Source organism: Trichomycterus rosablanca, chromosome 4 (genome assembly GCF_030014385.1).
Source record: "Trichomycterus rosablanca isolate fTriRos1 chromosome 4, fTriRos1.hap1, whole genome shotgun sequence".
NCBI lineage: Eukaryota > Metazoa > Chordata > Actinopteri > Siluriformes > Trichomycteridae > Trichomycterus > Trichomycterus rosablanca.
Genome location: NC_085991.1, coordinates 7,155,859 through 7,182,465, shown reverse-complemented (window position 1 = coordinate 7,182,465; position 26,607 = coordinate 7,155,859). Strand labels below are relative to the sequence as shown.

Sequence of the window (26,607 nt, the reverse complement as noted above, 5' to 3'; positions counted from 1 at the left end):
TGGTGGCGGTAGTATCACGACGTGGGGATGTTTTTCAGCAGCTGGACCAGGGCGACCAGTCCTGGTAGAGGGAAAGATGAATGCAGCTAAGTACACGCAGATCCTTGAAGACCTCAGACTGGGGCGAAGGTTTACCTTCTTACATGACAACGACCCAAAGCACACAGCCAAGAGAACAAAGGAGTGGCGATTGTGTGTAGATGTTTGAGGTAGGGATGTCCCAATCCGATCTCAAAGATCGGAATCGGGGCCGATCAAGGCATTTTTTAACTGATCGGTATCGGCTTTACTAAGGTCGATCCTAAACCCGATCCTTTGTTTTACGTCAGCATGTCCGCTGTGTGGAAATACTTTAAACTGGAAAGTGAAACAAGTCCAACAGTGAAGTGTAATGTCTGCAATGCGAGCGTTTCACAAGGCGGTAGGAGCAGAGCTGCGTTCATTACTGTAGAATTTTACTATTTATATGGTGTGTGAGTCAAGGATCACTCCGGTTTACAAAACAACGTAGTGATGCACTTGCTAAATAAAGAAATAAATACATGGTATAATCACAAATTGTCGGGAGCAGAACACTTTATTAACTTCTTCTGTTACGGTAACGAATAGCGGACAGCTAGAGTCATCGCGTTAGCCAAGCACGCTATTCCATGCACTATAAAAGCCCCAAAGGGTCAAAACACACTCACTTCGCGAAGAAACGTCCATCAAACCATTGTCACAATACAACCACAGAAAAGTTTGTTACAGTTACAACACGCATACAAGTACGGAGGCTCGTAAGAAACAAACCAGATATCATTTAACCAAACGATCTACAATTACTACCAATTTGATACGGCACCTAAAATATAAACACTCAGTCGAATACAGCGAGTTTATTATTATATGACGAGAAGAGGAACCGGCTGTCCGCTAACACGGCAGAGATGCTGATTTTCCTCAAAAAGAACCTTCACTTCATTTTGAGTGTTCTAGTTTTACTACTACAATGCTGCACTAAGTTTGTTTACTTTTATTTTGCAATTTTTTTCCTACAGCACTGCAGAGCTATTCACTTGTTAAACATATACATTGGATTAATTTGAATAACTGTAATGTACTTGAAGTGTGCACTGTGTGAACAGTATTATTTAGTTCTTATCTAAACAATATCTAGAAAATAGAAGTATCGGTTTGAGACTCGGTATCGGATCGGGATCAAAATTAATGATCGGGATCGAGAACAAAAAAACGTTATCCCTAGTTTGAGGCAAAAAAAAGAACTCAGTCTATTATAGAATGAGTCTGTAATGTAATAAAACGTGGAAAGGGGTGTGCAGAAAGGGGTCTCCCATCAACTCAAAAGCTTGTGACAGTAAAACATGGAGCTGCCTTAGCACATCACGCGCCCTAAAAAGTCATTTAGAAAATCCACCCCATTACCGTCACATTAGCAACAACTAATTTCATCAGGAGAAACAATAATCACCTTTAATTATTCAGCAGAACAAGCGCTTCTTTATCGGCCACTCCGCTCTTCATTATGAATGCGTTCGGAGTGGAATTTATCTCTGGGTGCAATTTGTCAAAGCAAATTACCTGCATAAGCTAATGTGCACGTCTACATGTAACTGTTTAAAAAGTGGCCAAAAGTATGTGGACACCCATTCTTATGCAAAACCCATTGCTAACATTTAAACTGATTATGTATTTAAAGAATTTGATAATACACTAATTGGCCACATTATTAGATACATGTATTGATTAATTTATAAGATCCACCTACCATACAGATAAACACAGTGAGCATACAATTACTACACTGTACAATTTGTCAATGTACCTCACCTCCCAAGCAAAAGGGATTTTCCTCCCAATCTAGTCATATCCAATCACCCAATGCATTACGCCTCCTCTCTACTGATGTTGACCTCCACCCTGGCTGAGGAGAGCCGAGACCAGCCGGCACACGGTCCCTCCGACAGGTGTGCAGTAACCGACTGCATCTTTTTACCAGCACGAGTTCATATGCGGATCAGCTTTGTGTATGGAGAGCCACACCCTGATTAATGTATTATCTCTAGTCTATGTGCAGACGGCATTAATCAGGCAGCAGAGATCGTAATTGCATCAGTTATGAGGTCCTGTCAGGCACCCCCCTTTGAACAACAGCCAATCGTTGTTAGCGTAGGTGCCCAGCCTGCCGGTTGTAGAGGTGAGATTTGAACCGACGAGTTCGAAATCCCAGCTCTGGTGTGCTAGCGTGTTTTACTTATTTTATTTTTGCAACACTGTAATTAAAGGTAATAAGCATTTTATTTGTTAGAATGAGCTATTAGCTATCGCCTCACGGCAAGAAGGTCCTGGGTTCGATCCCCAGGCGAGGCGGGCCGGGTCCTTTCTGTGCGGAGTTTGCATGTTCTCCCCGTGTCTGTTTGGATTTCCTCCGGGAACTCCGGTTTCCTCCCACAGTCCGAAAACATGCAGTCAGGTTAATTGGAGACACTGAATTGCCCTATAGGTGAATGGGTGTGTGTAAGTGTGCGTGCGTGTGTGTATCTGCCCTGCGATGGACTGGCGCCCAGTCCAGGGTGGTACTGTGTGCCTTGCGTCCATTGAAAAGCTGGGACAGACTCCAGCACACCCCCCCCCCCCCCCTTCCCCACCCATTGGATAAGTGGTTAAGAAAGTGAGTGAGTGAGTGAATTGCTATTGTTAATGGGTTGGTAGTTTGTAGTAATGGTCTTGATTTTTGTAAAGGTCGCTGGGTTTCAGGTTGAATGTGTTTACGAAGCAAGATGTATATCGCCTATTCCTGAAGAAGCGAGTCAACTTTGAGCGGCCATGCTTATATACGGGCAGATTTTCGGCTGTTTGAGCAATCTCACGTCCTTGCTGTTTAAGTGCTTCGGAAAATGCAAAACATGTAAATCATCATGCTGTTTACACCAATGTCGCACGTACAGAATGTGCAAATGCAAAATACATATTTATGCACGGGCAAGGACAATTAATTGAATTAGCATTTGCAATTAAAATAGCAATTAAAAAGCGCTTGTTTGGATGTGTTTTCTAAACAACGTGAGGTAAAATTGTTAATATTGCATTGCTGATTTTTGTACACTGTTTACTGCAAAATGTGCAAATGCAAAATACATATTTATGCACGCCCAAGGACAGTAAATTAAAATTACCATTAACAAAGCGCTTGTTTTGAAGTGGGTATTGAATTTTATTTGTTAGAATTAGTTCTTGGTAATGAGATAGTAATTGTTAGTAATGGTGTGGCTTTTTGTAAAGGTTGCTGGGTTTCGGATTAAATGTGTTTACGAAGCAAGATGTACACTACAAAAGTATTCACTCGTCTGCCTTCACACGCATATGAACTTGAGTGATGTCCCATTCTTAATCCATAGGGTTTAATATGATGTCGGCCCACGCTTTGCAGCTATAACAGCTTCAACTCTTCTGGGAAGGCTTTTGATCATTCTTCCAGAAGCGCATTTGTGAGGTCAGACACAGATGTTGGACGAGAAGGCCTGGCTCGCAGGCTCCGCTCTAATTCATCCCAAAGTTGTTCTATCGGGTTGAGGTCAGGACTCTTTATGGACCTTACTTGTGCACTGGTGCGCAGTCATGTTGGAACAGGAAGGGGCCATCCCCAAACTGTTCCCACAAAGTAGGGAGCATGAAATTGTCCAAAATCTCTTGGTATGCTGAATAAGAGTTCCTTTCACTGGAACTAAAGGGCTGAGCCCAACTCCTGAAAAACAACCCCACACCATAATCCCCCCTCCACCAAACTTTACACTCGGCACAACGCAGTCAGACAAGTACCGTTCTCCTGGCGACCGCAAAACCCAGACTCGTCCATCGGATTTCCGGAAGGAGCAGAGTGATTCATCACTTCGGAGTCCAGTGGCAACGTGCTTTACACCACCGCATCCGACGCTTTGCATTGCACTTGGTGATGTAAGGCTTGGATGCAGCTGCTCGGCCATGGAAACCCATTCCATGAAGCTCTCTAAACACTGTTCTTGAGCTAATCTGAAGGCCACATGAAGTTTGGAGGTCTACAGCAATCGACTCTGCAGAAAGTCGGCGACCTCTGCGCACTATGCGCCTCAGCATCCGCTGACCCCGCTCTGTCATTTTACGTGGCCTACCACTTGGTGGCTGAGTTGCTGTCGTTCCTGATCGCTTCCACTTTGTTATAATACCACTTACAGTCGACTGGACTTGTTGCACAGGTGGCATCCTATCACGGTACCACGCTGGAATTCACTGAGCTCCTAAGAGCGACCCATTCTTTCACTAATGTTTGTAGAAGCAGTCTGCATGCCTATGTGCTTGGTTTTATACACCTGTGGCCATGGAAGCATTCTACTTAAGAAATGAGGTTCCACCTATTTTCAATACATACTGCCAGGGTTGTGAATGTAAAGAAAATGCGAGCACATGGTACATATAACAAATGCAGGTAGTTAATTTGGGACGATTTGTACACACACACACGAATCTCATATTCCAGTATTAAATCCCATGGACAATTAATTAAGTACAACGTGCTTAGGGACACTTAAATAAAATGAGTTCAAACAGGCCAAATCACCACGGAGTGCAAATTACTACCACACATTTGTCACGGCGGAGTTCGGAGTAAGCAACCCGAACCGCGGAGGAAGTGTAAATTTATCATTCCGTTTCTTCCGAGCACGCGTGAGGAGCCTGCGAAATCAGCTCTCCATTGTGATCTAACCTTGCCTCTGGGTAAGTACACTTTTACTGTGATAGCTCCCTCTATTAGGGATTTTACCCCTCAGATAAATATTTCATCAGAGGCTGTCTGTATCTCGGCTGCTGTGATGCTGCTGTAATTGAGAGGAAGGGGAGGGATGAAGGGAGGGATACGGAGATGGCGGGAGAAGGACAAGGGGAGGTGGAGAATTAAACGACACTGCCGGATGACGGGTGGCGCACCTGTCTAACGTGGTAGCACACCACTGCCGAGACCTGCTGACACCTGGCCGGGCATCCACATAGACACAGTTGGCTGTGTGGGGTTTCTTGTTGTCGCCACTGCTAGGAGCGATCTCCAAGTATGGAGGAGTGTCACATGGAGCATAGAGTGTCTCTTTGTACATGATAAGGTTCTGTGTGAAAGCCCAACACTAGCAGGTGATAAGAAGCGGTTTGTTGTGAGGGGGCACATGTTTGTCTACAGCAGGGGTGTCAAACTCATTTTCACCGAGGGCCACATCAGCATTATTGTGGCCCTCAAAGGGCCGATTGTAACGTATTCTGCTGTGATTGCAGCCTGTTGTTTTTCTTGGAGGCTAAATTCTGCATTTATATTGTCCTCCTTTACCACAGAGACAGCCTCATAACACAAGAGACGCACCGTTTTCTCTTCCTGAAGCACAAACTTGTTTTCATTTTCATTAAATTTCCTCCTTCTGCTTAATTTTCTTATTATCTTCTTGTACATTTTGGGATTATGTGTAAATATTTCTTAACATCATCTACTGGCGGGATGCGTCACTTTGCAGGTCACAAAATCAGCATGCATTTTGAAAGATGCAGTTAATGTAGGAGTTTACAGTGTATTTTAAGACAATTGTTCTGCCCTCACTAATAGTTTATCCCCCTTGCTCAGCTAGACAGACAGACAGCTCTCTTCAGAATACAGTCGGTTTTATTTGCTTCCCAGCTGTGTGATACACCGTGTGCACCAGAATAAAGTAAAAATACAAACAATAAAAACAATAAAGAACTTAATACAGTAAAAGCACACAGCTGTAGTCAAGTGTTACATCTGGTACAATATGAGATTTAACCAAACGTAAAATAGCGCTAAGGAGTTAGCATTTTGTGTAAAGATACTAATTGCTATAGTAACGGTAACAATTGTATTTAATTACGGTAAATTTGTAACTAAAACGCTGTGATATACTCACTAAACACTTACAAACAACTGAGAATATAAACGCCACTACTTACAGACGATGCTTTGGTATTATACTGCAAGATAATTATTTATATTTATTATTATTGTTTACATTACTACCCGCGTTCTTTTGCCGTAAAAGTCACATGGCTTCTCAGCGAAGGTCAAAGTTAGTTGCCATGACTACGATGTCACCGGTTGCCGTTTAAAGGCGCAGGAGTCCCATTAAATTATAAGTGCGTCTGTGTAACGACTCGAACCAGCACAACAATCGTACAGTCGTTTAAGCTCTCATAAAATGACGTGGCGTGCCGGATCTGGCCCGCGGGCCGTGAGGTTGACACCCCTGGTCTACAGCGCTCCTTGGACAGAACGAAGGGAACGCAAGCACCAGTGGACTTACAATTGGGAATTGGAAATGACTAGGTTAGAATAAATTCTAGCCAAAAGAGGAGGCCAGGATTAGGTTTCAGACTCTGCATTTCAGAATCTTCATTTAGAATGACACACCTTCAAACAAGCTGCCCCTTTGTGGGGTCTAAGCATGCTTGTAAGGCAAGATCTTGCTGTTTAATGTTGGTTCCTCAGTGGTGGAATGAGCTTCCATTCCTAGTCCAGACAGCCCAGTGTCTTTCTGTTTGGACTTTGGCTGGGCAACTCAATGAATCCACTCTAGTGTTGTTTTGGCTCTATGCTTTGGGTCACTGATGTGTTAAAAGATGAACTGTTTACCCAGTCTGAGTTTGCCTGCACTGTGGGGGATGTTTTCTTTCAGTGATGTTTAGTATTGGCTGAATTAATCAATCCCTTGTTTTTTTTATCATATTTTTTGGACACACAGTTACTTGGACTTTGCTTTGTTTTTTTGGGCTCTTATATACGCAGACGTGACTTTCTGTACAAATTGTCACAGATGGACACCAATTAAGATGTACAAACATTTTTAGTATGTTAAAGTGAATAATCTGGTCGGTTTATATACACCGACCAGGCATAACATTATGACCACTGACAGGTGGAGAACACAACCCGATGGAGGCAGTGTGATGCTTTGGGCAATGTTCTGCTGGGAAACCTTGGGTCCTGCCATCCATGTGGATGTTACTTTGACACGTACCACCTACCTAAGCATTGTTCCAGACCATGTACACCCTTTCAGGGGATGGCCTCTTTCAGCAGGATAATGCCACCAAGCAAAAATGCTTCAGGAATGGTTTGAGGAGCACAACAACGAGTTTGAGGTGTTGACTTGGCCTCCAAATTCCCCAGATCTCAATCCAATCGAGCATCCGTGGGATGTGCTGGACAAACAAGTCCGATCCATGGAGGCCCCACCTGCTGCTAACTAGTCTAACTGGTCTAGTGGAGTCCATGCCTCGATGGGTCAGGGCTGACACAATATTAGGAAGGTGGTCATAATGTTATGCCTGATCGGTGTGTGCATGTCAAGGGGTCAAAATACATTTCGATCCACTGTGGGTGAATGGTACCCCCTTTATCAGTTTGCTTGTTTGCATTGCACCCAGTGTTTTTAACCCTGTTAAGAATAAAACAGCCACTAATTCAATGAATGAATGAGAAGAAGATCAATCATCATTGACTTGGCATTTAAAACACACAGAGAGATAAAATGTAAACAGCTTACTTGGTTAAAGAGAGTATTGGCTTCTTGTTTGAGAAATCTCACGTCCTTGCTGTTCAAGTGCTTCTGAAAACGCAACACATGCAAATCATCCTGCTGTTTACACCAATTCTACACTTACAAAATGTGCAAATGCAAAGTAAATATTTATGCACGGGCAAGAAGAATAATTAAATTAGCTTGTTGGAAAGCTTTTTTTTTTTTTTACATTTTTATCCACTGCAGACGGGATTATCAGGATCTACTTTGCTACGAGCGACACCACACAGAGGACATGGCAGAAAGCTGACCCATCTGTGCAGCCAACCATCGCAAAACGATGACGGCGTAGCAACATGACATGACATTTTAGCAAAAGAAGTCCTTGTTAACATAAGTGGGCCGTGAGAAATCTATTTAATGGCAAGAAAGTGGAAAATCAACCTGCATAAAAGAAATGATTGCTCTTCTTTCTTCAATAAATGACATTGCCCTGGGTCAGGAGGAGTTTGAAATAATAAATGACCTTCTTTTGTACCGTGTACTCTATGCTTTGTGAATTCATGTGATACTGGGTCATTTGAATGTGTGATTAAAAACTAGGCACATCATTTAACATTGTGAATCTTTTTACTGTTACAGAAAAAATTTAAAAGCTTAGTAGGTACAATTGGTTAATTTCCGTTCAGTCATCCAGAAAGAAAGAGACAAAAATATAAAAAGAAAGAAAGATATAATGAAAAAAGAAAGAATTAAAGAATAATTAAATTAAAAAAGAAATAGTGAATGAATGATAAGAAAAGAAAGAAAAAGTAGGAAGAAAAAAAGAAAGAAAGAAAAAACAAAAAGAAGAAAGTAAAGAAGAAAGAAAAAAAAGAAATTAAAGAAAGAAAGAAAGAAAGAAAGAAAGCAAGAAAGAAAGCAAGAAAGCAAGAAAGCAAGCAAGAAAGAAAGAAAGACAGAAAGAAAGACAGAGTGCAGAAAGAAAGATGATATGAAAAAACAGACAGAATGCAGGAAGAAAGATGATATGAAAATGCAGAAAGAAAGAAAGAAAGAAAGAAAGAAAGAAAGAAAGAAAGAAAGAAAGAAAATAAAAGATGATATCAAAAAAGAAAAACAGACAGAATGCAGAAAGAAAAAAGACAGAAAGAAAGAAAGAAAGACAGAAAGAAAGAAATGAAAAAAACAAACGTATGAAAGAAAAAAGAAATTAAAGATGGAAAGAAAGAAAAAAATTAAAGATGAAAAGAGACAGAAAGAAGAAAGAAAGAATGATAAAAAAAGAAAGAAAAATACAAAAATAAAGAAAATTAATAAAAGAAAAAAGAAAGTTAGAATGCAGAAAGAAAAAAGAAAGTTAGAATGCAGAAAGAAAAAAGAAAGATAGAATGCAGAAAGAAAAAGAAAAAAAGAATGAATGAATGATATGAAAAGAAAAAAAGAACAAAAGAAAGAAAAAAGAAAGAAAAAATTAATAAAAAAGAAAAAAATAAAGTAAGAAATAATTAAATTAAAACGAAAAAAGAGACAGAAAGAAATAATTCATGAATATAAGAAAAGAAAGAAAGAAAAAAAGAAAGGAAGAATGAATAAATATAAGAAAGGAAAGAAAGAAAAGGTAAATGAGAGAGAGTGAGAGAGTCATATCCTCCTCACATCTACTTACAGCTCCCTCTGGAACACAGACGGCCTGTATACAACCGCCTGGTTGGTCGATTGCTTCCCTGATGAACTCAATCTGTGTGTTCTGGAGCGTCTCGGTGACATCCACCAGCTATACATCATCATAAATACGTTGTTAGTCTACAAACATTTCAACATATTTTAGTTTGTATTTCCTCTGTTTCTGTCCTGTCCTTAATTCCATAATTGCTCACCTATTAACAATGGACCAATCAGGAGGGGTAAGAGACCTGTTTCCTTTAAGACATGTGAAGCCAGTCACTGCGTCTTTATAAGCTATGGATCATGTATAGTCATTGGCCAATGTGATCATACTTGCATGCACTCACGCCCTTATTCATTTATTCTGAATATTGTATCATACTACAGATTAGTACACTCACCTTCATGTCGAATCTGGTGTCAGGTTTGTCCACTCCATAATCTTTCATGGCCTCCTCGTAAGTCATGCTGGTAAAAGGGACACTCAGGGATCCTTTTTCCTCCGGCCAGGAGTATTGAAGCAAGCCTTCGATCAGAGCCTTGATTCCAGCCTGCTCCACAAAGGACATCTCAATGTCCACCTGCAGGGGGCAGATACATGGTACAAAAGCATTAGAAACAAAAACAGATGGAGGATAAAGAGAGGAAGACCACCTGCCAAAGAAACGAGGCATGTCGGCAGTTTAGAACAGACTACTAATACACTATTTACTGTACGGTTTGTCAAGCATTGACATTACAAACGCAGCAACAATCCTCATATGCAAGGACACAATTCCTCTATAGACAGTCGAGAAAGAGGCTTTCAGAGCATTAATTAAACCATTGGATTCCAGGTTTGTCTTACTGGGCGAAAATACTTCACATCAGTCGCTGTTTCAACGTTATGAACTGGAATCTGAGATATTTAAAGTCGTCCACTTTTCGAACGTCGTTTTATTTGTTAATATTATATAAACAATAAAAATGTTATTTACTGCACCTGTTTCACTCGTACTGATTCCAACATATAGTGTGTCATTTTGTGGGGCCGAGCAAAGCTTATAGTACTCGAAACCTTCATTATATACATAGTGAATTTAAAACTTATATATTCTGAATTTATGACAGTAAAATCAGCCACAGACATATAAAATGTCCCAGTCAAACAAAAAAAAAACATACCATGATATACCGTGAAACTGTCAGAATCCTAAAAAACACCATGATACAAATTTTTGGTCATACCGCCCGGCCTTATGCCCCCTCAAACTTCATACCTGCAACCTAGTTCAACCAAATGCTAAAAAAAAAACCTTCTATTTACTTGATGTTTAGATTCACAATCAACTATGGTTGTGTCTAACCTAGCTGAACCCAATTACAGTAGACCCTTGAGTTACGAACCGTTTACCATACAAACATTTTGGGTTACGAATGATCTTTTTCAACTTGTACAAACAAATTTCAGATTACAAAACGAAATTTGCAAAACACGTGACGTCACGAACAAGTTGACTCCAACCACCTCTCTCTCTCTCTCTCTCTCTCTCTCTCAAAACATGTGTAAATTGATTAACTTTATCTTAGGTCAAGCTAAGATGGCAAATTATATTAGTAGGAAGAATAAAGTAGACAAACAGTCTGGGCAAGATGCAGTTTTACTCTTTGTTAAATTGATAAAATCTAGAATATTAGTTGATTTCCACTATTATAAATGAATGCACGATCTTGATAGCTTTGAAAGAATATGGTGTTGTAGAGAAGCCGTATGCAAATTGATTGAACATGAACTGCATTTTACATTCTAATTATGCTCATTTTTATGCTTTGCAACATGTATGTACTCTGAGGTTGTAAAAGATTTGTTATAGTAAATATTGTAATAAAGGTCTTTTTAAAATAAAAATAAAAATCTCTCTCTCTCTCTCTCTCATATATATATATATATATATATATATATATATATATATATATATATATATATATATATATACAGTGTATCACAAAAGTGAGTACACCCCTCACATTTCTGCAAATATTTTATTATATCTTTTCATGGGACAACACTATAGAAATAAAACTTGGATATAACTTAGAGTAGTCAGTGTACAGCTTGTATAGCAGTGTAGATTTACTGTTTTCTGAAAATAACTCAACACACAGCCATTAATGTCTAAATGGCTGGCAACATAAGTGAGTACACCCCACAGTGAACATGTCCAAATTGTGCCCAAAGTGTCAATATTTTGTGTGACCACCATTATTATCCAGCACTACCTTAACCCTCCTGGGCATGGAATTCACCAGAGCTGCACAGGTTGCTACTGGAATCCTCTTCCACTCCTCCATGATGACATCACGGAGCTGGTGGATGTTAGACACCTTGAACTCCTCCACCTTCCACTTGAGGATGCGCCACAGGTGCTCAATTGGGTTTAGTCCATCACCTTTACCTTCAGCTTCCTCAAAAAGGCAGTTGTCATCTTGGAGGTTGTGTTTGGGGTCGTTATCCTGTTGGAAAACTGCCATGAGGCCCAGTTTTCGAAGGGAGGGGATCATGCTCTGTTTCAGAATGTCACAGTACATGTTGGAATTCATGTTCCTCTCAATGAACTGCAGCTCCCCAGTGCCAGCAACACTCATGCAGCCCAATACCATGATGCTACCACCACCATGCTTGACTGTAGGCAAGATACAGTTGTCTTGGTACTTCTCACCAGGGCGCCGCCACACATGCTGGACACCATCTGAGCCAAACAAGTTTATCTTGGTCTCGTCAGACCACAGGGCATTCCAGTAATCCATGTTCTTGGACTGCTTGTCTTCAGCAAACTGTTTGCGGGCTTTCTTGTGCGTCAGCTTCCTTCTGGGATGACGACCATGCAGACCGAGTTGATGCAGTGAGCGGCGTATGGTCTGAGCACTGACAGGCTGACCTCCCACGTCTTCAACCTCTGCAGCAATGCTGGCTCTATAGTGTTGTCCCATGAAAAGATATAATGAAATATTTGCAGAAATGTGAGGGGTGTACTCACTTTTGTGATACACAGTGTATCACAAAAGTGAGTACACCCCTCACATTTCTGCAAATATTTCATTATATCTTTTCATGGGACAACACTATAGACATGAAACTTGGATATAACTTAGAGTAGTCAGTGTACAGCTTGTATAGCAGTGTAGATTTACTGTCTTCTGAAAATAACTCAACACACAGCCATTAATGTCTAAATAGCTGGCAACATAAGTGAGTACACCCCACAGTGAACATGTCCAAATTGTGCCCAAATGTGTCATTGTCCCTCCCTGGTGTCATGTGTCAAGGTCCCAGGTGTAAATGGGGAGCAGGGCTGTTAAATTTGGTGTTTTGGGTACAATTCTCTCATACTGGCCACTGGATATTCAACATGGCACCTCATGGCAAAGAACTCTCTGAGGATGTGAGAAATAGAATTGTTGCTCTCCACAAAGATGGCCTGGGCTATAAGAAGATTGCTAACACCCTGAAACTGAGCTACAGCATGGTGGCCAAGGTCATACAGCGGTTTTCCAGGACAGGTTCCACTCGGAACAGGCTTCGCCAGGGTCGACCAAAGAAGTCGAGTCCACGTGTTCGGCGTCATATCCAGAGGTTGGCTTTAAAAAATAGACACATGAGTGCTGCCAGCATTGCTGCAGAGGTTGAAGACGTGGGAGGTCAGCCTGTCAGTGCTCAGACCATACGCCGCACACTGCATCAACTCGGTCTGCATGGTCGTCATCCCAGAAGGAAGCTGACGCACAAGAAAGCCAGCAAACAGTTTGCTGAAGACAAGCAGTCCAAGAACATGGATTACTGGAATGCCCTGTGGTCTGACGAGACCAAGATAAACTTGTTTGGCTCAGATGGTGTCCAGCATGTGTGGCGGCGCCCTGGTGAGAAGTACCAAGACAACTGTATCTTACCTACAGTCAAGCATGGTGGTGGTAGCATCATGGTCTTGGGCTGCATGAGTGTTGCTGGCACTGGGGAGCTGCAGTTCATTGAGGGAAACATGAATTCCAACATGTACTGTGACATTCTGAAACAGAGCATGATCCCCTCCCTTCGAAAACTGGGCCTCATGGCAGTTTTCCAACAGGATAACGACCCCAAACACAACCTCCAAGATGACAACTGCCTTGCTGAGGAAGCTGAAGGTAAAGGTGATGGACTAAACCCAATTGAGCACCTGTGGTGCATCCTCAAGTGGAAGGTGGAGCAGTTCAAGGTGTCTAACATCCACCAGCTCCGTGATGTCATCATGGAGGAGTGGAAGAGGATTCCAGTAGCAACCTGTGCAGCTCTGGTGAATTCCATGCCCAGGAGGGTTAAGGCAGTGCTGGATAATAATGGTGGTCACACAAAATATTGACACTTTGGGCACAATTTGGACATGTTCACTGTGGGGTGTACTCACTTATGTTGCCAGCCATTTAGACATTAATGGCTGTGTGTTGAGTTATTTTCAGAAGACAGTAAATCTACACTGCTATATAAGTTGTACACTGACTACTCTAAGTTATATCCAAGTTTTAGTTCTATAGTGTTGTCCCATGAAAAGATATAATAAAATATTTGCAGAAATGTGAGGGGTGTACTCACTTTTGTGATACACTGTATATATATATATATATATATATATATATACAGGGGTTGGACAAAATAACTGAAACACCTGGTTTTAGACCACAATAATTTATTAGTATGGTGTAGGGCCTCCTTTTGCGGCCAATACAGCGTCAATTCGTCTTGGAAATGACATATACAAGTCCTGCACAGTGGTCAGAGGGATTTTAAGCCATTCTTCTTGCAGGATAGTGGCCAGGTCACTACGTGATGCTGGTGGAGGAAAACGTTTCCTGACTCGCTTCTCCAAAACACCCCAAAGTGGCTCAATAATATTTAGATCTGGTGACTGTGCAGGCCATGGGAGATGTTCAACTTCACTTTCATGTTCATCAAACCAATCTTTCACCAGTCTTGCTGTGTGTATTGGTGCATTGTCATCCTGATACACGGCACCGCCATTGGATGCACATGGTCCTCCAGAATGGTTCGGTAGTCCTTGGCAGTGACGCGCCCATCTAGCACAAGTATTGGGCCAAGGGAATGCCATGATATGGCAGCCCAAACCATCACTGATCCACCCCCATGCTTCACTCTGGGCATGCAACAGTCTGGGTGGTACGCTTCTTTGGGGCTTCTCCACACCGTAACTCTCCCGGATGTGGGGAAAACAGTAAAGGTGGACTCATCAGAGAACAATACATGTTTCACATTGTCCACAGCCCAAGATTTGCGCTCCTTGCACCATTGAAACCGACGTTTGGCATTGGCACGAGTGACCAAAGGTTTGGCTATAGCAGCCCGGCCATGTATATTGACCCTGTGGAGCTCCCGACGGACAGTTCTGGTGGAAACAGGAGAATTGAGGTGCACATTTAATTCTGCCGTGATCTGGGCAGCCGTGGTTTTATGTTTTTTGGATACAATCCGGGTTAGCACCCGAACATCCCTTTCAGACAGCTTCCTCTTGCGTCCACAGTTAATCCTGTTGGATGTGGTTTGTCCTTCTTGGTGGTATGCTGACATTACCCTGGATACCGTGGCTCTTGATACATCACAAAGACTTGCTGTCTTGGTCACAGATGCACCAGCAAGACGTGCACCAACAATTTGTCCTCTTTTGAACTCTGGTATGTCACCCATAATGTTGTGTGCATTGCAATATTTTGAGCAAAACTTGCTCTTACCCTGCTAATTGAACCTTCACACTCTGCTCTTACTGGTACAATGTGCAATTAATGAAGATTGGCCACCAGACTGGTCCAATTTAGCCATGAAACCTACCACACTAAAATGACAGGTGTTTCAGTTATTTTGTCCAACCCCTGTATATATATATATATATATATATATATATATATATATATATATATATATATATATATATATATATATACAGTGAGCAAACATTCAAACAGTGGTCGGTGTTTTCTTTATATTTTGTAAAATTTTATATTAAAATGTCCCCAAAGAAGGTGCAGAGAAAGCGCAGTGGTAAGAAAATGAAAAAAATTATTACTATTTGTTGTTCTCACTGTGTATCAGACAGAGGGGACAGTAAATGAGGTAGAAGAAGGAAGTCGGCTGAGCAAAGTATTCTTTCTTTCACAACACTATTGAAATAAAGAAGGAGATAATAGAGAAATATGAGAGTTGTTGTTTCTGGTAGATACATTTTATACAAAAAGAAGGAAACGTATTACGGTGTATGGTACAGCACACGTACTGTACTGAAATGTGATGTGTGTTTTTATGTACAGTACAGTACTACTGTGTTTTGTTGTTCATTATTGTTTATTGCAGGAATGTCTATTCTATAATTTAAGATTTAAGGAAAAATATACAAAAAAAGACCATTTGAGATATTAGAAAGGTTAGGTAAGGGGTGGTTTGGGAGGTCTGGCACGGATTAATTCTATTTACATTATTTATTATGGGAAAAATAGGTTTAACTAACAAACATTTTGACTTAAGAACAACCCTTTGGAACCAATTAAATTCGTAAGTCAAGGGTCTACTGTATTAGCAAATTTCTATTTTTATATATATAAACCATAGGACCAGTTGGTATTGGCTAACCTTTTTCCTTTGGTAAATAAGATTACAGAAAAATTTATTGATTAAATAGTATAGCACACCACATTTATTTAAAAAAATTAATTTTAATATTTTTAGCACTTTGAGTACACTATAGAATATTTTTCCCTGCACAGTTGCTATGCGACAATATTATACGACAATACTGTAACTCCGTGCAGTAACAGCTTGATGGTTTGTAAGGATCAGCATCGTCAATTAGGCTGATTTTCTTAAAACGTCACACGTATGCAAACCGAACTAAAGCTCGTCCTTTCAAGTTCATTCCCTGAGCTTTGTCGAAGCTTGTCGTGCACTAATACCCGTCACACTGTTAAAACTGATTATTCACTGGATCAATCCCACAATTCAGCCCAACGTGACATTCTGACTGAACTCCCCTGAATCCTGTTAGCAGCGCGAATGGTGAGCGTAGGAGGCGAATAAAGACAGATCCTCCGAGCGCAGGTTTCATAACATCCAGACCAGATTGTGAAAGTCTTACATGCAGAACGAGGCTGGACGCCCGGCTTTGTGTGGTTACCTGTGTGAATTCAGGCTGTCTGTCAGGCTTGGAGCCCTCGTCTCTGTAGCAGCGTGCCAGCTGAAAGTACCTGCCGTTATAGCACACAGACAAATGAATAAACATGTGGGTGTTTTAGTCCTGTAATTAAAATTCTGGTTTAAAGGCATGTGTGAAGACATAAGCAGAAGTGGCTCAGACCTACATCTGAAAAAAAAAAGAAAAAAAGAAAAAATGAAATATGAAAAGAAAGACAGACATACAAAGAAAGGAAAGTAAAAGAAGAAAGGAATATATGAGAAGAAGAAAAAAAAAAAAAAAGAAAAGAAAAAAAATTAAAAAAAGAAAGAAAGGAAAAGGAAGATATGAAAGAAAAAAGGAAAGGAAGAAATAAAATGACAGAAAGAAAGAAATGAAAAGAAAGAAAGAAAAATAAGATATGAAAAGAAATACATAAAGAAAGAAAACAAAGAAAGAAAAGGAAGATATGAAAAGAAAAAAGAAAAGGAAGATATAAAAAGACAGAAAGAGACAGAAAGAAAAAAAAAGGAAGATATGAAAAGGAAAAAAGAAAGAAAGAAAAGAAAGAATAAAAGAAAAGAAAAAATTAAAGAAAGAAAAGGAAGATATGAAAAGAAAGAAAAAGAAAGAAAGATATGAAAAGAAATAAAAAATAAAAAAAGAAAGGGTAATAATAATAATTATAAAAATAAAATAAATTATAAATTATATAGAAATTATAAATATAGAATTATAAATAGGATAGAAATACATGAAAAGAAAAAAAACTAAAGAAAAAAATATGAATAAAAGAAATTAAAAAAATGAAAGATATGAAAGGAAGGAAACAAAAAAATGAAAGAAAGCAAGAAAGAAAGAAATGAAAAAGAAAGAAAATTTGAAAAATGTGAAAAAAGATATGAAAAAAAAAAAGAAAGATATATAGGTATAGAGGATATGAAAAGAAAGAAAAAAATAAAAGAATAAATGGTAATAATAATAATTATAAAAATAAAATAAATGATAAATAAATGGTAAAAGAAAGAACAAAAGGATAGAAATACATGAAAAGAAAAAAGAACAAAAGAAAAAAATATGAAAAGAAATTAAAAAATGAAAGATATGAAAGGAAGGAAACAAAAAAATAAAAGAAAGCAAGAAAGAAAGAAATGAAAAAGAAAGAAGAAAATTTGAAAAATATGAAAAAGAAAAGAAAAAAGATATGAAAAGAAAGAAAAAAATGAAAGATATTAAAATATAGACAGACAGACAGACAAAGCAAGGGAAAGAAAAGCAAGAAAGCAAGAAAGCAAGAAAGAAAGAAAGCAAGAAAGCAAGAAAGAAAGAAAGAAAGAAAGAAAGAAAGAAAGAAAGAAAGAAAGAAAGAAAGAAAATATAGGTATAGAGGATATGGAAAGAAAGAAAGATAAAAAGACAGACAGACAAAGAAAAATGAAAGAAAGGAAGAAAAAAAGACGATATGAAAAGGCATCCAATGCTCATATTAAAGGCATGTTTAAAGAAATAAGCAGAAATGTCTCTGACCTACATCTGCCAAAAGAAAAAAATCAATAAACGGCAGAGTTAAATCTAAAGTTTTAGTAATAAGAGCTACATACTGTCATTCAAAACCAAACCGATATATTAAAAACATTCTGCAAACAGATCAGTATCAGCTGGAAATATGCCAATATTTTTTTATTAGGGTTTTAATCTCAGGTTTTACACAAGATTCATCGTCTTACGTTTTTAATTTCAAACAGTCATGGACAATTTTTTATCTCCTATTCACATCACTTGGACGTCTCCCTCTGTGGGAGGAAACCTACTCAGACATGGGGAGAACATGCAAACTCCACACAAAAAGAACCCAGACGATTCCACCTGGGAATCAAACCCAGGACCTTCTTGCTGTGAGGTGACAGTGCTACCCACTCTGTCGGTCTGTACTGATCACTATTAGGTTAAGTTCAGTGTAAAGCCCGAAAACAGGCAGGTTTATTCATACCTGTCAAAACCTGCCACCATCAGAAGTTGCTTGAACTGTTGTGGGCTTTGTGGAAGAGAGTAGAACTTCCCGGGCTCTCCAGACGGCACCACAAACTCTTTGGCACCCTGGCAAATAAAGCATAAGAGCTAAGGTTTAAAAAAAACACAATCAAATCCACAGTCCAAGTTATAAAAATACACTATATGGCCAAAAGTATTTGGACACCTGACCATGAGCTTGGTGGACATCCCATATTAAAAATGGTATTAAAATACAGTAACTCTATGTGATATTTTTAGCTATAACAAGACTGAGGTATGTCTGGGTAAATGTGTGCCAAATCAATCCAAATATGACAGCATTTGTATGGCTGGGCACTGATGTTGGTCAAGAAAGCCTCAGGGCTCTGTGCAGGCCTCTGGAGTTTCTTTAAATTGACACACGCCCCTCCGACATGTGTGCAGTAGCCGACTGCATCTTTTCACCTGCACAAGGCGAGTTCATATGCGGATCAGCTTTGTGTACAGACAGCCACACCTTGATAAACGCATTATCCCTCGACTCTGTGCAGGCGACATCAATCAGCCAGCAGGTGTCGTAATTGCATCAGTTATGAGGAATGCTAGTCCGGCTCCCGCCCTGTATGAACAGCAGCCAATCGTTGTTCATGTAGGCGCCCTGCCTGCCGAATAGCAGAGCTGAGATTCGAATCAAAGAGTTCGAAATGTCAGCTCTGGTGTGTTAGCGTGTTTTACCAAGGTCTGGTTTTTAGACTGGTGGGTCTGTTATGACTAACACTGATACCAATGCTGATACTCAGGAGCTGAAAACGAATAATATCCTTCAAATAAACAAAATAAAATTCCAAATGCCGACAATTTTATGGAAACGTACTACAATACATCCCCAAATTTACCCCAAGTTAACCATTCCAGAAGCGGCGTCAACTTCTCTGGGCTTAGAGTCATCTAGGATGGACCATCACACAGTAGAAACGTGTATTGTGGTCAGATAAATCAGCATTCCAGGTCTTTTTTGGAAAAAATGGACGCTGTATGCTCTGGACCAAAGACGAAAATGACCATCCAGACTGTTATCAGGAACAAGTCCGAAAACCAGGGTGTCATGGTATGGGGCTGTGGTAAAGCGACTTACAGTACTGTGATAGTATACTGTCTGAGCAATTGAGGGTTAAGGGCCATGCTTAAGAGCCCAGCAGCAGCAATCTGGCAGTGGTGGGGCTTGAACCAGTGACCTTTTGATTACTAGTTCAGTATCTTAACCACTAGGCTATAAAAAAGCCTATTTAGACCTCAGTGAACATCTGGAAAGACCTAAAGATCCATCCAATCTAAGGGGAACTGAGAGGATCTGCCATAAAGAATGGGATAAGCTGCCTAAATCCAGGTAGATCCCAAAAGACTTGAAAAAAATACCCATAATGTCTATTTAAATCAGTAAAGAAGAAGGAAACCTACCCCAGGGGTTCGTTTAAACAGTGTTGGTGTCTCCAAATCCACAAATCCTGAAAGAAATTCAGAAATTTAGAAATTGAAAAACCGTTACGTCCTTTACATTGCAAGCGAGACTGAAATGTGGTTTATTTTAATTCTTACCGTGTAGATTGCAAAGGTACTCTCGCATTTTCATCACAAGTCGTGATCTCAGTCTCAGATTGTACTGCATTCGAGAGGAGCGGAGATCGAGGTACCTGTACTGCATCCTGAGAGCTTCCGATTTCTGCCATGAGAAAATACACAAATGAAATTAGGGGTTTGTCCAATCTAGGTCATTTTTTTATCAATGTATTTATTAATTTTAGCTATGACTGTTGAAAAAATGCATAAATCAACCTATGGCTGTATTCACATGATACACAGCAATACCGCTTGACTTGATCGATTCTCCGCTTTGAGGCTCGGTTTTTACCCCTTGCCGCTGAGCCCACATTTCGATCTGAATAAAATTTGACCCAGTTTGCCGCTGACCTTTTCAATGCAAGACGACTTTTCAAACAAGATGAATTGTTTATATCGTGGTTTTCAACTTTTTTGGATGTGCGCCTTAAACTTGCACCCCCTCCCAATCAACCCTTGACAAGAAACCATTGTGAAAAATATAAAATAATATAATTTACATTTTCATCATTTAGCAGATGCTTTTATCCAAAGCGGCTTACAGTACTGTGACAGCATACTGTCTAAGCAATTGAAGGTTAAGGGCCTTGTGCAAGGGCCCGACAGTGGCAACCTGGCAGTGGTGGAGCTTAAACCATTTTGATTACTCTTGACCCTATACCCTATAATCTCTATAAAACTCTATAAAACTTACCTTGACAAAGTCTTTAATCTCGAAAGGCAGTTTACGACAGGTGTTGAACACCTCAATGCTCTCAGCACACACTTCAATCTCTCCGGTGGTCATGTTCTAAAATAACAAAAAATAGCAACACATACAACCCCAAATTACAAAAAGCTGGGACAGAACGGAAAATGGTCATGATATGGGGTAGAGTCAGCCAGAGATGGGGACTCGAGTCGCGAGTCGCACGTAAGTCGCACACACAGCGACTTCAGTCTCGACTCTGACTCGTTTCAAATGACTCGGACTAGACTCATGACAACAAAACAATGACTCGTAAACAACAAGAGTCCCTAGCGTCAGCATGTGTTAACATTACTTACCCGCAACACATGCAATGGGTAAATGTTACAGCTAGCTACCGGTGTAGTGATGAAGGGTCGCTCCCTACTCCCTACACAGTTTGAAGTTCACTTAATTTAAACATTTTTGTTACCTTTGGATTGGAATCTCACTTAAAAACGGTGGAATACCCTCGTAGTGAACTTCACAGGAACAACTGGGGTAAATGGAACGCTCCTACAGAATTGGCGCTTTCTGAACCAGTCAGACCTTCTGATTTTAATCTTTAGCAAGAAATGCTGTTATTTGCATTTATTCAGTTTGCGTCATTTACATTTTTACATTTTCAGCATTTAGCAGACGCTTTTATCCAAAGCGACTCAGGGACCCAACAGTGGCAACTTGGTGGTGGCGGGGCTTGAACAGTCAACCTTTTGTTTACTAGTCCAGTACCTTAACCACTGAGCTATCACTGCTATCACTGCGTCACACAGATGATGTGTCAATGAAACACATGAGTTTTCTAACGAGTTCGTGTTTTACTTCACAAAAGGGAAAAGTTTGGAGGTTTTTAATTATAAGCACATTTACAAAATAACGGATTATATTCCTAATGGGACAACACACGGTTATACATTTAATAGCATCTGGAAGAACATAAGCTAAGGTAAGCAGTGGCTATGATTTTTTTTTTTGCTGTGTTTTGGATTTTGGCCGCTGTGCCGTGATTTATCGAGCGCTTTTGTTTTGCAATGAAAACAAAACGTATCAGTTTAAGCTTTTAACTGGTACCTTCTTGTTACAGAAATTACATTCATTTGCACAATGACTAGGAAAGTAAAGGCACTAAGTAAAACAGCAAAATACAGTCGCTAAATGTTGTTGTTTTTTATCTGAACTTAAATATTATTTGTTTATTTCTACGCTACATTTCCAATATATGTTTTGTGTATATTATATTGACTCGTGACTTGACTCGGACTCTAGCCTAAAGACTTGTGACTTGACTCTGACTCTAGCCTAAAGACTTGTGACTTGACTCGGACTCTAGCCTAAAGACTCGTGACTTTACTCGGACTCTAGTCTAAAGACTTTTGACTTGACTCGGACTCTAGCCTAAAGACTTTTGACTTGACTCGGACTCTAGCCTAAAGACTCCTGACTTGACTCGGACTCTAGCCTAAAGACTCCTGACTTGACTCGGACTCTAGCCTAAAGACTCGTGACTTGACTCGGACTCTAGCCTAAAGACTCCTGACTTGACTCGGACTCTAGCCTAAAGACTCGTGACTTGACTCGGACTCTAGTCTTAAAGACTCGTGACTTGACTCAGACTCTAGCCTAAAGACCCGTGACTGGACTCGGACTCTAGCCTAAAGACTCGTGACGTGACTCGGACTCTAGCCTAAAGACTCGTGACTTGACTCGGACTCGTATTTTGTGACTTGTGAACATCTCTGGCGTCAGCGCCCCGGCAAAGGTCATTTACACTTCTTTGATGGCATTGAGACAGGGACGTCCATGCATTTTAACAAGACAAGGCATAGCTGAGGAAGAAAAGAGCACGGGTACTGGACCGGCCTGACTGCAGTCCTGACCTGTCCCTAATAAAGATTAAGAGGAACAAATGGGACAACATAACACTTGAAACACTTCATCACTCACTTGGTATCCTTGTTGCCATATTGTCCTTTAAGTGATGTGAGAAGGAATAGCAACATTAGAAAGTGGTAAATGCTTTACCGTCCCAACGTTTTTTTAAATGTTGAAGGCCGGAAATGCAGGAATGGATGTATATTAACAAATAAAATGAAGCTGACCAGACAAAACTAAAAATATCTTGAGTTCACTCAGTCTGCATTGAAATCTAATTAAATAAATGTAAGAAATCTAATCTGTGGGTGTATAACAAAACCTTTCTCAAACATTGTCTATGTGAATAATTGGTGTGTGGGTAGAAAGGCTGTGCAATTATCTTCACCAGACGCCACACTCGCATACGTTCATTTAGTTTTACTTCAGATTAGTAACGTCTCAGTGCACAGTATGGGTGCATTCTCTCGGAAACGCAATTTGCTTGACAGCACGAACTTGCAAAACGCTCTAAAAGTTTCATCGGAGAGTCTTCTAGCCATTTATGCCCGAGAGAACAAATATTTCTGGTCTTTTTGTTAGGCTCATTAGGTGAGAATTGATGTTTCTGTATGGATTCGCTCGTTCTGGTGCAGCAGGCGGACGGTAGCGGGACGTAAAAAGTGACCGGGTCGATATTTATAAGTGTTGGTTCATTTATCATCATCGATGAATCAATGAATCGTTCGATTTAATGAATCATCTGTGCAGGGCAGTCATGAGTTGAAATCCTGTGATTGAACTGAGAGTGAAGGAACGTCAGCGTTCTATAATTGTTGGAACTTTTTTCGTGACTAAACAAATTTCTGGAAAAGTTATGAATGAAGATTATTGAACAAACGAAGTGAATTCTGTTGGGACTTAAGCAAAAAAAACAGGTTTAACGTCATGTTTTACACTTTGGTTACATACACCGTTACACAAGTTTCATCAGTTCACAAGGTTATATCGAACACAGTCATGGACAATTTTGAATCTCCAATTCACCTCACTTGCATGTCTTTGGACTGTGGGAGGAAACGAGCTCCCGGAGGAAACCCACACAGACACGGGGAGAACATGCAAACTCCACACAGAAAGGAGCTGGACCGCCCCACCTGGATATCGAACCCAGGACCTTCTTGCTGTGAGGCGACAGTGCTACCCACCAAGCCACCGTGCCGCCCATGTAACTCGACATCCCCTACGCTCAAAATCTTTGAAACTAATTTTGTACCCTTAAACTCTACCTGTGTGTGACTGGCACTTTGTTCAGCGCTTGAGTGGTGTGGTAAAACGTCATCGAAGCGTGAATATGAGACGAATCTGCATTAGTGTGGAATAACCATCAAATCCAGTCTGAAAGCTCCACATGTATCTGTGTTTAGCTGGATTTAGCTGTTTCACTTTTAAACTTGTGTTAAAGCTCGGGCTGCTGAGAATTTGTGAGAATCAGCTTTTCTGAAACACTAAACCTCTCTAAATTATTATTATTATTACTCCACAGAAAATAACAGCACAGCAGCGCAAAAGCGGGTTTGGGAGTGAGGGGGGTTGTTTACATGTAGCATAGTGTGGCTCTTCTAAACAGCCATTAAAAATGCATGTGGTGATTGAAAAGAATTTAACCAAAATGAACATCTGAGTATTAGAACTTACCACATAAGTGCTTAAACACAGACCTTATTTCTCTGACCTTCCGGACGAAGCCGAACTCTTCCTTTCACCTTGATGACCGACTCGACCGATAAACCGCTGATCACGTTTTTCAGTTCCTGCTTAAAGATAAAAAAACACAAGAACTCTTAACTTAACTTTGTAGACAATTATAATGAATAATAGCCAAGATATATAAATAATGAAGAGGTTTGTGTTGCTAGTTGCTACCTCATCCGGTGGGACGAGAACCTGCACCAAGCCACTGAAGTCCCTCAGGATCACGAACAGATCCTGTCTAAAATTCAAAACAGAAGTAGAAACTGTTTAGCCAGGCCTCGCTGTATACCATTATATACACCGATCAGCCACCTCATTGTTTCTACACTCACTGTCCATTTTATCAGCTCCACTTACCATACAGAAGCACTTTGTAGTTCTACAATTACTGACTGTAGTCCATCTGTTTCTCTACATACTTTCTTCTACGGTCAGGACTCTCCCAGGACCATTCCAGAGCAGGTATCATTTAGGTGGTGGATCATTCTCAGCACTGCAGTGACACTGACATGGTGGTGGTGTGTTAGTGTGTGTTGTGCTGGTATGAGTGGATCAGACACAGCAGCACCTCACCTGTTCCTGCTGGACTGAGAATAGTCCACCAACCAAAAATATCCAGCCAACAGCGCCCCGTGGGCAGCGTCCTGTGACCACTGATGAACGTCTAGAAGATGACCAACTCAAAAAGCAGCAATTGATGAGCGATCGTCTCTGACTTTACATCTACAAGGTGGACCAACTAGGTAGGAGTGTCTAATAGAGTGGACAGTGAGTGGACACGATATTTAAAAACTCCAGCAGCGCTGCTGTGTCTGATCCACTCATACCAGCACAACACACACTAACACACCACCACCATGTCAGTGTCACTGCAGTGCTGAGAATGATCCACCACCTAAATAATACCTGCTCTGTGGTGGTCCTGATTATTGAAGAAAAGCATGAAAAAGGGCTAACAAAGCATGCAGAGAAACAGACGGACAACAGTCAGTAATTGTAGAACTACAAAGTGCTTCTATATGGTAAGTGGAGCTGATAAAATGGGCAGTGAGTGTAGAAACAAGGAGGTGGTTTTAATGTTATGGCTGATCGGTGTATAAATATTTTTAGATCATTCAAATTCAAACCTTAAGTACTGAACCCAGCCGCATAGTGTAACTTCCTCTCCTGTGTGACCGGACCTCAGTTCTTCACAGGTGTGACTTCGGATAGACAGACTGCTCGGACCTTCAGAGAATACAAGAACATAGTGTAATACCAGGGTTCAATTCCTAATCTCTCTGTATTTGATATGTTGGGACAGTGGTAGTCTAATGGGTAGGGCTTTGGGGTATGAACTAAAAGGTTGAGAGTTTGAATCCCAGCTCTGCCATGCAGCCACAGTTGGGTACTTGAGCAAGGCTCGTAACCCTCTCTGCTCCAGGGACGCCGTACAATGGCTGACCCTGAGCTCTGACCCCAGCTTACAAACGAGCTGGGATATGCAATATGCTATTTCAGAGTATATATTCACATTTTTTATTTTGCCCTATGAATTTCTAGATTCTTCCAATTGTCATTTATTAATTTTGTCAGCTTGGAACTAGGAAGCTCCTTCACCAAGATTGCTACCCATCCTGAATAATCTTTCCAACCAATTGCATCATTTTTTATGATGCAACGAGGTGTAATTTGTCTTCAAACTTTTTATCCTTTATATTATTTAGACCTTATCTGTTTATCTAACAGTCACATATATACAGTTGCAATGTAAAATTTTCAATCCCTTCCAACTCACCAAAGAAAATAAGGATTTATATCTCTACAGCTGTGTAGCACAAATAAGTGCCCCCCCAGGAGACTAAACAGGTGATGTAAAGTAGACCCTTGCCTTACGAACCGTTTATCATATGAACATTTTGGGTTATAAACTTAACGTACGAACAAATTTCGGATAACGAACCGAAATTCAAAAGCAAAGGAAACACGTGACGTCACAAACAAGTTGTCTCCGACCGTCTCTCTCTCTCTCTATAGAGCAAGTGAACATTCGGACAGCGGACGGTGTTTTGTCTGTTTTCTTTACATTTTGTAAAATTCAAAATCAAAATGGCCCAAAAGAAGGTGCATAGAAAGTGCAGTGCTGAGAAAATTAAAGAAATCTATTCATATTTGGTGTGTTGTATAATTACTCCTGCCAGTAGGTGTCACTGTGTATCAGACAGAAGGGACAGTGAGTGAGAGAGAAGAAGGAATTCGGCTGAGTAAAGTATTCTTTCTT

The 26,607-nt window shown here is 40.3% G+C and overlaps 1 protein-coding gene across 2 annotated transcripts in view; it reads right to left on the bottom strand.

Moving 5' to 3' along the window:
- dars2 (aspartyl-tRNA synthetase 2, mitochondrial) overlaps positions 1-26,607 on the bottom strand; it is a 38,329-nt gene that overhangs the window by 10,652 nt on the left and 1,070 nt on the right. Inside the window, exons 2-12 of one of the 2 annotated variants that reach the window (XM_062993009.1) lie at positions 25,475-25,574; positions 24,519-24,585; positions 24,314-24,409; positions 20,709-20,804; positions 19,994-20,117; positions 19,856-19,902; positions 18,396-18,502; positions 16,409-16,478; positions 9,620-9,799; positions 9,220-9,327; positions 7,575-7,637 (exon numbers count right to left, since the gene is read on the bottom strand). In XM_062993009.1, the coding sequence (XP_062849079.1) occupies positions 7,575-7,637; positions 9,220-9,327; positions 9,620-9,799; positions 16,409-16,478; positions 18,396-18,502; positions 19,856-19,902; positions 19,994-20,117; positions 20,709-20,804; positions 24,314-24,409; positions 24,519-24,585; positions 25,475-25,574 (1,058 nt within the window). The remainder of the gene's footprint in view (positions 1-7,574; positions 7,638-9,219; positions 9,328-9,619; positions 9,800-16,408; positions 16,479-18,395; positions 18,503-19,855; positions 19,903-19,993; positions 20,118-20,708; positions 20,805-24,313; positions 24,410-24,518; positions 24,586-25,474; positions 25,575-26,607) is intronic. The other variant, XM_062993010.1, reaches the window with a different exon arrangement.